The sequence below is a fragment of the Pelobates fuscus genome, chromosome 2, assembly GCF_036172605.1.
Source record: "Pelobates fuscus isolate aPelFus1 chromosome 2, aPelFus1.pri, whole genome shotgun sequence".
NCBI lineage: Eukaryota > Metazoa > Chordata > Amphibia > Anura > Pelobatidae > Pelobates > Pelobates fuscus.
The window spans coordinates 357207828-357221641 of NC_086318.1; the positions used below are offsets into that span (position 1 = coordinate 357207828).

The following is a 13814-nucleotide window of genomic DNA, read 5'->3' on the forward strand; positions in this document are numbered from 1 at the left end:
TAATTTTTCCATTAAAATCATTGTTAGCAGTACAATATTTCAAAGTGTCATTCCATCACGAGGCTACTTCAGAGTGGTGAATATTGGCAAGTGTTAGCTGGGCTTGCATTGTTGGATATGATCTCCGGGAACTTAGGAAGAGTTTTCCAAATATGCCGGTAATTACCAAAGCAACAGTGAGGACGCTGGCAAGTATCATTGTTTCTATTGGTAGCAGTTTTCCTCTGGCTAAAAGAAAACAAATAATTTAGTCAGTGTCTTGCCCACGAATCACATTTAGAGAGGCACACAAGAGTTGTAATATAAATTACAAAGACTTACTAGTAAAATAAAGAAACCTACATATAGAATATATGCCCAATACATGTATTACTTACGCATACTCTTACAGCATTGGATAACACATTGCAAATCACCAATAATGTGTGCTAACCTTTTTTCCATGTGATACTCTTTCCAATATATATTAAAGGGACTCCATATGCACCCAGACCAAAGCCAACAATCTGGTAAACCAGACACAGTCAGAGGAGACTCTAGTATTCAATCTACCTATCAGCTTTCTCCTGTAGAGGTAAACGTGCTTTCACTTGGTTTGTTATTTTGTCCAAGTATAACTATTTCAAGTACTAATAAGCACATTGATTTATTTTAAGGGGTTAAACTCACCTCTTTTGCCAGCGCCGGGCAGGGAGCTCTCCTCCTCCTCTCCGCCTCCTCGGCTGAATGCGCATGCGCGGCAGGACCCGCCTGCGCATTCAGTCAGTCTCATAGGAAAGCATTTGCAATGCTTTCCTATGGACGCTGGCGTCTTCTCACTGTGATTTTCACAGTGAGAATCCCGCAAACGCCTCTAGCGGCTGTCAAAGAGACAGCCACTAGAGGCTGGCTTAACCCAAATATAAACATAGCAGTTTCTCTGAAACGGCTATGTTTATATAAAAAAGGGTTGAACCTAGCTGGACTAGGCACCCAGACCACTTCATTATGCTGAAGTGGTCTGGGTGCCTATAGTGGTCCTTTAAGTCAGCTCCATTTCCTGTATCAAAGACAGTTTCCCCTCAATACTCTCCCGTCTCTGAGTTCTTGCTTGCTTCATTTCACCTATTAGACTAGGGCGCTGGCGAAAAGGTCTAATTTCACCGAACCAAATGTCCACAGTGTCCATTCGTTTTAGGATGAAATTCAGGTATTATTTTCGGTTCTGCATTTCATTCAGTGAATTTATATCAGATCTGTGCCGTGGCTGCATCTTGCAGCCGTTTAGTAGATGGCCACCTAAATCCCACAAGTATTAGGGAGCTCTCTACTAAAAAGCTGAAAGACCAACAACAATCCTTAGAATTAGTAAACAAGGGAGTTTAAAATCTCCCTCCTGTGCATGTCTACTAAAGAGTGAGCAGCCACTGTTGTAACAAAATACCCCTCAAATCCAATAAAGGGGGATCAATGGTGGGGCACCCATTTAAAAAAAATGGGGAACTAGTGACTCTCCCTTCGCTCCCACCCATTAGCAGCAGATAGGGACCCTAATTGATAAGAGTGGGGGACCTGTTCTCCCCACTGGCTCCCACCCATTAACAGGGCCCTAAGTTATTAGGGGAGGGGGAGGCAATAGTTCCCCTTTGTGTCAGGTCTACCTGTATTGAATTTGAGGGTGGGAGGTATTTTTTTTCAACAGTGAGCATACACTGGCTGCTCACTGTTTAGATATGCCACTTAACCTCCCTAATGCTAATATGGGAGTCATATTGACCCCCATAGATTGAGAGGGGGCATGGGAGGGTTTAGGAGAAGGGTGGCTCCCCTCCTTGTAATTAGCGAACAGACCGAATTGCAATTTCTATTAGCTTATTCGTCTTTCCCTTTCACTTTTCTCCGGCACTTTACCCAGAGCTGAGTTCAAGATAATTGCAGCTTTTACAACAAATTAAGGGGAGGGGGGCTTATCCACACAGCCCAGTAGTGCATTTTACACCAGAAAGGTCCCCTTTCTCAAAAGGGCTATAGTGACCTTTTAAATTACAACATTTCTATCCTTGTGCCTAAGATGCAGCAACAGAGCAGCAGTATGAGGACTATGTATACAAAGGCTCATGTTTGATTATATTAATTTTTTTCTGTCTTTTTTTTTCTATTTGTGCTTATTTATCCCCATGTATGTATTGATTTGGTGCAGTTGAATCGTTCTGTGGCCCATCACTTAAATCCTGTCATTATACACCATAAGCATGCAATGTGTTTTCACACTGTGCAAACATTTGAATAAAACAGGTCATGGTGCTTTGAGTGTCTTTTTAAATTCCAGACAGCGATGGAAACAAAATACCAAAAAGGTCAAGGGAGATGAATATAAGTGCAAGATGCTGTATGCAGAAGGAGTTACATGTCAGGAATGCATTTTATAATAAACATACCCGTCGCAGCACCTCCATCGTCTGACACTCTGAGCTCAATTGGACCATAAGTAACAGTATGAGCAGCAGGTAGGTCTCTCCTGTTTCTATTTTTCTTTCTGTGGTTTGTACAATTCTGATTAAAAGAACACAATTAGAAAGTAAAGGAATATGATAGTAATTCCAATTACTTTTTATGGACAAAGTGATTAACTTATTGTAAAGACTCAAAAGAACCAAAAACGTGAATCTTGAATATATTTCGTTTAAAGTAATAACATCATTGTTCATTACAGTCTCCTTGATGGCATTTCCAATTTTAACAAATTAAGCAGTAAGTACAGGAAGAGCATGACATATACACTACAGCCAGGGGTGTATTTTGGTATTTGTGCTGCCCAAGGCATGGCAAACCTCGGGCACCATCCCAATCTAAATATGCCCCACTGACAGACACATGTACTGACCGACATACACTCTCACTCTCTATAGACTCTAGTCACATATATTACACCACAAACATAACAGAACTGAAACCAACCTATTTACACAAAACACCACACCACAATCAGCTCACAATCCCATAAGCAGCCTCCAAACACGTACGCAATATACTTTCCTGGCCTTTTTGACCTCTGGTGGTATCCAACTTATGGAAACACCAGAGACAAGTCACAAGCAAACACAGCTTATCAATAAATTCATTTGCGCTGAGCAGAAAAAAATACAGGGCCTTTTTTTTCATGTGAGAGTTAATCAGCAGGGTCTGCCCTGGAAAGGCATTGAAGCGACATGCTCACTTTTTACTTGTCATTTATGATGATGAAACATCCCTTTTGTGGCCCCCTTCTAATTTGACCACTGTGATTAAAAAATGCCCGGTACAAATTGCTTTACCTGTCCGGCCCTGTATTTTTAATAAGTGCCAGCATTAAAGCTGAATTTCATTCTGGCAATTAAAGTTGAAACTCAATTTAGCTATGTGTATGCATTATATGCGATGCATATCCCAAGTGAACGTGATGTCTATCGGCCATTAATGAAGGTGAAAAAAGATAGTTGGGCACCGAAAATGTTTCCACCACTGACGTGTGCCACAGCCAAAAAATTGGTTTGGAATAAGAATCCTATACTTACTGGCTTACAGATGTTTTCAGTATCGTGGCATATCTGAACAGTGCAATGCAGAAAGACGTTGTTGTAAGCGAGTCCTACAAACTTGAACATCTGAATCCTAAACTTTGCTTCTGCACCAACCCCATTCATAATGATTGATAAGGTTTCATCCAAAAATACATGGGAACAGCTAAAACACAAGATCAGTAAACGGCATACTGTTATATATCTGAATATAACTGGAAAGGCTACTCTGATTATTTCATTTATTACTATAAATAGTGTTCTTCTGTCAGGGAGGATTCTTGTTACATGGACTTTTACTCCAAGTACCATGACCACTTTAATGATTTGCTGTTGTAATGGTTCCTGTTATCAGTATGTGTAGTGTTTTGCTATGAAATGCTGCACATCCAGAGTTTAATCCACCTCCGTCAATGGGGCGTCATTAGCTAGCCGGAATATCAATTCTGTACATATTTCTATTTATATACATATTACACTGATTAAGAGTTGCTGATGCTCTCAGCCAATGAATGGACAGCGGGATCAGCATTTATCTTCTGATTTGGAGGATTGGAAGCTTCCCGGCAATTGTTAACAGGAAAAACGCCAGGTTAGATTCTATTTTTAATTATTAAGGTAGCTAGCCCAGGCATAATTAATAGAGTGGAACCTCGGAACTGAAACAGTCCCTTTCCCAAACAATTCGGTAGGCGAACAAAAATTTTGAGAACGTAATGTCTCAGTACACGAATTATCCTCCGTACACAAACAAATCATGCCACAAACATGTTCAATGATAATGCTTTGTCTCACTTTATAAACATTTTAAACACCAGAAGAACAGTTTCCTATCCCCATCCAAACAATAATATCTCCTCTCCTTTTTACTTACACCATCAACTCATCATTACAGGTAAAGTGAAGTTAAATTTGTATTTCATTTACTGTACATTCTGTTTATACTTTTTGTTCTATATAATTTTATACATGTAAGGTATTATTAAACTGTAACATTTGTGTTAAGATGCTGTAATTTTGGGGGTCTGGAACGGATTTATCACATTTACTTTAATTCTTATGGGAAATGTTAATTCGGTTCTCGAACAAATTGGAACTCGAACAGCCTTCTGGAACGGATTAAATGTGATTTCCGAGGTTCCAGTGTACTTTATATTAGGATGTCAAGGGCATAGACTGAATTAATGAGTTATTAATTCTCATATTAAATACAAAATACTATCAACCTTTTATTTCATCATTTATTTATAAATTTTTATCATGTAATACAGCAACAAACAGAATCTTAAAAAAACAAACATAAAAACAATATTCTGTTGATTAGCTTCACAAAAGTCTTTGATGCTTTCACTTATATCTCTTGAATTAAACATTAAACATATCTTGAAATTATGCTTACCTGTCCTGTATAAATGTGTATTGAACAGGATGAGACGGATCATTTGTAGGAGTTGCCCAACATTTCTCCATTCGTATTATAAGATGACCTGGAATCTGTTATAATAATAAAAATAAGAGCAGTAATTATATTAAAAACCCTATGGGCCTACAATAGTGTGCCAATCAACTGAATTGTCTTTAATTGACTTAGGTAACGATGATAAATATTAGGCCGTGTTCTCATGGGGAGGTTTGTTTGTCTGCTCCTGCAGTATGGCCTGAACTGGTGTTTGCAATGCTAGTTATTCAGCCATCCAGTTGGAGGATAGTTTGATAAACACAATTGGTTGGCTGAATTAACACTACTGTTTTGCTGCTAAGATTGTGTAATACTGTGGTTTATACATCTCTTTGATTAATATGAAAGAGCCACTAAGAATTTATTTACTATTTCATTCCACAATGCAACTCAGTGTTAAAAATGTCCTATTATTGTTTGGAACTATTCGCTGTGAGCCACATTCACCAAGAGTTTATTTTTGTTCCCTGGAAATCCCGAGCATCTGCAAGAAACAGATCTATTTTACTGTGCGCTGGCAGTACACGTATTTTAACTCTCCTTCTACTAAGGCAACTGAAGCCGCCAAAACAAGGGATTAATTCCATTTAAAAAAAAAACCTAATATAAATACTCCATCTAATGATCCAGAATTATAGAATCGAGAACAAGAGAACTACAAATTGTAGGGTAACGTATTAGAGGTTGAAACATTTTTTTTTTTTTTTTCAGTTTGGCTATGTTGGTCTGGTCTACATTTTCCCTTGTCACCGTAATTTTCACTTTTTTAACACCATTGTGTCTGGATTAGAAAGCTACATGTGTTTACGAACTATAAAAAGAATACCAGCTGCTTTTCTATTATCAGCCAGAAGGGGGCAGCAGCTGACTATAACAAATATTACAGAACTATTGAACACTCAAACAATAGAAATAAAATATTTATTTTTATCATTGGGGGATTTTTATCATGTGCTTTGCGTTTTTTTTTTCTTTAGGACTCAACTTGTTTCATTAATAAAATAATAAAACTCCCCCTTTTTCCTTAGCTTTTCTGTTCTCTCTGAGATCATCATAATGGATGATATCCATTTCAATCAAATGCTATTGATAGAGAAGCATTAGAAGCTAAGGCACATGCACAGCAAACCCCAAACTTCACCAAGCTTCTTAATGAGAAGCATTGTCTTCTGCTTTGAACTATCTCTCAAATTCTAACCACCAGCTGATTTCTCTTGAAATCAACACTTTTATAACATAAAACAAAGGGGACCTTCAGATAACCCCTAAAGCACTTCAGAAAGCTGAAAAGAAAAAAAATGAAAAGGGAAACGTCAGTAAGCAATTGACCACCCACTCACCCTTTTACCCTGAGAAGAACTAAGCTTTCCCACACATCCAGGTTGTAGAGGCAGTGACCGACCTTCAGTGTGGTAAAAGAACAATGTCCTATTAGCTCATACTAACTTCTTCTGCAGAGGTAGCTAGAATGGCTCAGACAAGCAAGGCAAAAACCACTACAACTGCATTTGAATGAAGGGCGATCGCAGCAGCAGGCGTGATTTAATTATACATTTTTTAAATTAATTACCAGATTTTAGAATACTTTTACAAGTTTAGAAACAACAGCTATGATGATGCCACAGTTACCACAGTGAGGAGCAGGGTAACCCAACTTTAGGTTATTGAACTTGAGGAAGGCTAATTGTTCCAATAGTTGCAGGGACATTTATGAGCGTTTGGTTATTCAGAATGTTCCCAGTAAGAGAAAGCACTCACTCAGTTTGGACTCTGGTCAGTGGACATGATAATAGGTACTGGGAAGCCAGACAGAGAAAAGGCCACACACTCTTCTTCTCATCTAGGTATCTCAAAGCAAAACTGGCATTACTGTAGCTCAACGTTTCTGCCACATCTGCAAATGTGCCGAAAACTTACAAAACCAATGGGGTTGTTCCATTGCCCAGAGAAACATCGACAATCTTTTACTATTTTCCTGATTTTTTCAACTCAACAGGATGACTACCTGTGATACTAGTGATATTACAAATTCCAGATTGATATACTAACAGATTAATAACATCTGCATCTTTTATCATAGCAATACATACTGGTGCAATACACAGATACCGAGCAAGATGTGACTTTCTGTGAGTTTGTTGCTAGGTGATAGATAAATATAAAGTTTTCGCATACCATATAAATTCTGACAAATATATTGTCTTCCAGTTGAAGTGAGGGGACCGTGGTCCACATGTCATGAAATCCCTCGTCTTTGTATAACATCATGGAGACTGAAAAGTTTCCATCCTCAGTGCTCAGTGTTATGGTCCTGCATGGCAGATTAAAAGGGATTAAAAGAGCTGTGGATTCTTTTCATAATTGTGTATATTGTGATAGAGTACAGTTTTAAATGCACATCATTTTCTGACTCTATCTATCTATCCTTAGATTTATAAATAGGTGGATTAAAGAGAAATACCTAACAATGTAGATTTAAAGGACAACTGTCACCTCAAAACTCATAGAGTGAGAGAATGGGGTGGGTTTTAAAAAAACAAAAAACAAATGAGCGATGGAGGGATGTGGGAGGGAGCAAGTGAAAGATTTTAACGTCTGTTGTTAGTGTGCTGTGTGCACTGACAACAGTCATAATTTATGCACATAATTGACATTAGGTAGGCCAGAACAGATTTCTGGGCTGTCAAAGTCATTTGTGTCGGGGGTGCAACTATCCCCCAGAACACCGTTACAAATATCTCTTGATGTGCAGTGTTTCAAGCTAAAACATTGCACATACTGACTCCTACCCCCATGACCACTTCATATCACTGAAATGGTCATTGTGGTTGGAGTAACATTTTAAATTGGGCCTAACTAAAAATGAGCTTTTTGTAACCAAATCGCTGCCAAGTAAGTCCAAGCAATCAGCTAAATGTAAGAAAGTTCACTGATATTTGGTGCTAATGGCTACCTGTCTAAATAGAATGGAAAAGACATAGTTACCCACCTGATATCAACACTGATCCGGCTCTCCCCATTGGGCTGCTGTACCATGTAATTAATGGGATAGCGACAGGCAAAAGTTATATTGATGTACGATCGAGTGACCACATCAGTGGAATTGCTGTGTATGGTGTTGAGGAACACAATATGAGAATCATCGGATGCCTGAAACACAACAGCCAGATTTGTCATCTTACAATTGCCAAGAAAAACAGATGAACCTTTTCTGTCTTTGTCTGGGTTAGCAAAAAATAATCCAATACCATTCATAAAACATAATGTGGTCATTGTCGGGAAGTTTCATTAATTGTGCAAAGCAGTGTCCAATATATGTATGTAGAAACAATTAAATGGCAGAATTCCAGAACTAAATTGTGGAATTGTATGATATGTGTTATCTGCCTGCAAACTTGGTCCAACCAACATTTTTACAATTCGGTTGAATCTAATTTGGAGTCACTTAGATGCCAATTCTAATGCAAGCCAATATACTGTAAAAATCTGTCTTCAGAAGTATTAGATAATCAACTCATTGGTCATAAAGGTAAACTCAACAGCGGGGTACTTTATACACAAATAATTAAGCATAAAAATGTAGGCAATAAAAATCCATACTATTTGATTGTTTTACAAATCCTGGCCTCAGCGTAATCTTTTTTGATACACGTTTCAGTTGTTAATATTTTTGGACATATAAATGATTTCATGTTAAGAGTTTTTTTATTTGTTTTTATAAATGATAATTTTTTTTGAATATTGTAATATTTTGAAAAAGACCATTTTAAAAGTGTTATCCAAAAATATTAAAGCATTTGAAAAGCTCATCTAACAATATTAAATCAAGGTCTATGATCCATATATTCTTCCGGCAAAAGTGTAAGATGTAAGATATTTGATGTATTTAGAAAGTGTGAGATGATGTAAAGAAAAATCTGAGGCAACCAGTTCACGGAGGCACAGCTGGAAATAGACAAAAAGTTTTTTTGTTTTTTTTTAAATATATATTTCAATCCCTTACCCTTTTATCTTACCATTAATGTTCCACAGTCTGTAAAATTAGTTTGGATGCTGAACACGTAAGAATCGTCTTTTTCTTTGCCGCGGCATTCAGGATCATTAAGGTGCAAATCAGAAATCTGGGTTAAAAATGCACATTACAGTTTTGACATCTTTTTCGACTAATTTATGTTCCATTCCAAAAATCATACAGTGCATCAGAGGGCGTGTAAAATATATCAATTAGGATGCAACATTGAATGTCACCTGCACCTTTCTAATAATAGTTATCAATCTAGCTTTCTTAAAGAACAAACAATAGTTACATGTTTGTGTTTAAAAAAATATACTATTTTTTAGACTCCCAAAACAATATATATCTAGCGAAGGCAACCTCTTAATTTGATCAAGTGAAATTATCAAGGTTGTCCATTAAAATGTTAATAGAAGAATTCAATGTGAAATCTAAATGGAATTAACAAAGGTTTGGGTGTTTTAGTATAATTTATGTAACAAAATGATTGACTATATTGAACTATTGCATGTTTTGTTTGTTCTTGTTTTTCCTTTTACTTATATTATAATGCATAACATCATAAAATAACCATTCCACTGGTATTTAAGAAGATCTTTCGGCATTAGAAATACATATAAACTTCCCGTCTTATGGCATAAACAGAGAATAATTGATATTTAAAAAACAAATACTGGAACCTTTTCATATGGATTATTATAAGATCTGTTCTAAATGTATGAAGTAAAATTATTTGCATTTCTACACATATTGTTCCCATCAAAAAGTAGAAGTAGATCAAGTGCCCTTTTTGATTAAACTTGGCATATTTTTGTATATATCCCAGCCAAAGAAAAACAAAATCATATTGCAAATCCTATCTATAATAATACCAAAAATATATTTTCCAATTCAATTATTTTGTTCTATAATTTAAAAATTAATTTTAAATTCAATGTAAATTCTCAACGCTGCACACATGAGTAACTGTATTCGAAAACTCTAATTTTCAAACATAGCCACATATGCGAACTATACTAACAATCAAAAGGTAAGTTTAGTTGAACAAGCCATCACTTCAGAAAAACTTGAAATATTCTCATGCTATTTGGATCACACTGCTCAGCAACTCAGAATAGCTCAGCATCTTTCTTGGAATTTGGTGATAGCCGAGATGAGTGATAGAAAAATCTGTGGACATTTGTTATGTACGGTAGCTAACTTCGATAAAGCTTCCAACAATTTTCCACATGTTTAAAATGCCTGTGTTGCTATATTTGAGAAGAAATAAAATTCTAAAGTTAATGTTAAATAATCCTTACATTTAACATGCATTGGATAGATAAGGAGTTATTTAGATTTTCTTCATATGAAGTTGGGACACACTGAGTAGCTGCACTGATGGAACTGTTTGCTTGTAAACCTCACCCAGCATGCATCACAAGCTGCCAGTGACTGACTGAAGATTGGGATCTTTGTACATGCTCAAATAATTCAGAGAAAAACGTCAAGGCATGCCAGATCAGGTGCACAGGGAGTACCAATATGGCATCCCCCACAGCACTGTCACATTTGGTTATGAAAGAATACCTAATAGCCCCTCATCACTAAATTTGTTGTTTTTTGATTAGTCCAGCTTGTATATATGAAAACATGTGATTTAAATGTGAGTTTGCCCTAAAATATGCAAGAGAGTAGCTTAATATATATCTTATTTAAAGATGTGTATTAATTGTCAGCATTTTAGTTTCCACTTACTAAAATTGGAGGATTCTTGGTTAGAAAAAAAATACTTGGGATTTCCACCTCTATTAAGTCCTTGGTGCAAATGACTGTCTCGTTGATTTCTGCAAGTTTAACATAGAATTATTTTTTACAGAACATCATTTTATTCAATTACTAAGCATTATGAGTATTAGGATTTGTTGTATAATTTTTTTCAGAAGAATAGTTGACAAAACAGATTTAAAGTTTAGTGAGTATTATCTGGCAAGTTCCTATTTGAATAGTTTTTCTTATTTTCTGTCTTGCCGAATGTTAGCCTTGGTTTAATAAGCTTTCCAAATGATTTAATATTTTCAGATAAACTTTTTAAACAATTTTTCAACATATTAAAATATAAAATATATCAAAATATATCAATATATAAAAAAAATCAAAATATTATAACATTTTAATATTTTTATATTTTTCATTCAACATTAAATCATTTTAAAAGTGTATCCAAAAATATTAAATCATTTGGAAAACGCATTCAACAATATTAAATTGAGGTCATTATGTGTTACCCTAGATAACCTCCTAAGGTTATAGAGAGTACTTATGATGGCAATGACTGTTATCTAGGGACAACCCAAATTCTTCCAGTCCAACATCTAAAACTCTTAATAAAAACTGCCAACTAGAAATCATTAAAGACTAGTTATGGGGCTCTCAGTAAGTACTATCCATAATCGCTTGTAGTATACAGCGTGCGTATTTCAGAGGCGCAGATCATGGATAGCAACATCACTGGAGTAATAATTCCATGTAATGCATAGGTAATGCACAACTAACCTGGGTCTGGGGGCCTTAATTTCAGCTGACACTCAGCAGCATCTATCTATCTATCTGTCTGTCTGTCTGTCTGTCTGTCTGTCTATCTATCTATCTATCTATCTGTCTATCCCATATATATATTTCTTCAAATAGAGAGGACTCAAGAGATTTCACCGCACATGCACATCTGGTCTAAAATGCTTCTCTAGAAGAAACATTGGACTGGACCAGCGATGGAGAATGTGACGCCTCCTTGATGACGTTGCAACAGGCGGAGAGGAGAACAGTGCTAGAAGAGTCTTAGCAGTGGAGAAAAGTAAGTAAAAAGCTTTATTAAAAAACGTTTTTTATGGCAAATGAAGGGGCGAAGGGGTCCTGAATCTTAATAGGGACAGGGGCTCAATAGCATTAGGAATATTTGCCTTGCCAACACTATAGTGTTTCTTTAATCTGCCGAGACATAGCTAATGGAATTAACAAAGGTTTGGGAATTTTAGTATAATGTTATGTATCAAAATGATTGACTTAGAACTATTGCATGTTTTGTTTGTTCTTGTTTTTCCTACAACTTAGATTACAATGCATGATATCATAAAATAACAATGCCACTGATATTTAAGAAGACCTTTCTGCATTAGAAACACGTATTAACTTCCCTTCTTATAGCGTAAATTGAGAATAATTTATATTTAAACACAAGAACTGGAATTTTTCATACGAATAATTATGAGATCTGTTCAAAATATATGAAGTAAAATTATTAGCATTTCTACAGATATAGTTCCCATGAAAATGGAGCAGTAGATCAAATGCCCTTTTTCGATTCAACTTGGTATATACTTTTGTATATGTCCCACTCAAACAAAAACAAAATAAAAATTACAATACCTTGTTGTACTAAGGCATATTTATCTATGATAATAATAATAATAATAATAATAATAATAATAATCATTTTAAAAAAATTAAACCATTGAAGAGAATTAACATGTTTATGCTTTTACCTATTAGCTTTGTAAATAATAAAAAAAAACTGGTGGGTAACTCAAGAAAATGTTTTGGTTTTGTACCAAATCAATTCTTTGACTATAAAGTCAAAAGCTATGCTGCCATTGTGTTGCAAACTGCTTTGCAAAAGTAAATTTGCATTATTGAAAATGGATTCGCTTACCTTCTCCAACATCGGTACTTGCTAACGTCAAACACAGCAATGACACTGATATTTGGACCAAAGAAACCAACATTTCAAGAAAAAGCATTATCTGGGACACACGGGAGATGTTCTTGGTTCTTCAAGGTCTACAGCTTTGTGATTTCCTTCCCTGCAGGAGGAGATTGTGATCCTATGATCATAGAAAAGACTTTTCTCAGTGTCTTTATTTTATCACCTTTACAGAGATGAGAGCCTCTCACTGAGACATGGAACAATAAAGAAAAGACCAACAATGGGATTCTCGAAATGCACAAAGTCGTTTAGTGGGAACCTGGGCAACAAAGACAAAACTATCTACAATTCTCTTTTAAGACCAAATTGCCCAACAATGAAAAGTCCAAAACAAGACGTTTTTCTTATACTATAGTAGCAGTGGGATAACATGTTATTTATTAGCCTGGAGTGTGGACCACTTTCATTGCTCCACTTCATTGATGTCTTTTAAATGTTACAGTGTTTGTCCGGTCAGCTATGAAAACTTGTGAGTGGGAATCACCATGTTTATTCCAGGAAACAATAAATACCAAAAGTGTTACACAAGAGTTTTTGTGAGTAAGTCGAAAATAAAGGTGCCCTTTTAAAAAAAATCATATTAATGCAAAATGCCACAGGTCTAACATCAGTTTGCATAGTAAACAACTAATCCGTGCTAGGATACAAGCTTATGTGAAGGTGTTTTTAAAGCATTATAAAGAATTTACAGCATGTATTCCATAGAGAGAACCATATGTTCTTGAGTACTGCTTACAAAGACCTTTAGTCATTTTGTTAACTCCGTCAGGGCCAAAGTAGTAAGTGAGGTCTCGTTGCATTGTGACTAAAATGACACATCATTTAGAGAAACTATATCTAACAGACCTTCATGCAAGTGGGTTTAGATTTCTCAGCACGATGAAGATTACTTACTAGTACAACTAGAAAATTTGAAAATTGGCCAACACGGTTAGTGTTCCAGTTCAGGTTGCTACTGCATCTAAATGAGCACTTCCTTTAAGTACACCGACGTATACTTTAAGACACACAAGGAAGAGGTGGTTCCACTCTTCTGTGGATAGAGGTAGTAAACTCTATTTA

The 13814-nt window shown here is 35.9% G+C and overlaps 1 protein-coding gene across 1 annotated transcript; it reads right to left on the minus strand.

Annotated features, from left to right (window-relative positions):
• On the minus strand, nucleotides 1–12818 carry LOC134585888 (alpha-tectorin-like). The gene is made up of 9 exons (XM_063441370.1): nucleotides 12699–12818; nucleotides 10748–10836; nucleotides 9012–9116; nucleotides 7985–8145; nucleotides 7171–7306; nucleotides 4936–5030; nucleotides 3534–3702; nucleotides 2418–2532; nucleotides 1–228 (listed from the first exon to the last, which is right to left on the minus strand). Exons 1-9 carry the CDS (start codon nucleotides 12784–12786, stop codon nucleotides 56–58), a joined length of 1131 nt encoding a protein of 376 aa, XP_063297440.1. The 5' UTR covers nucleotides 12787–12818; the 3' UTR covers nucleotides 1–55.
• Between the last annotated feature and the right edge of the window lie 996 nt (nucleotides 12819–13814).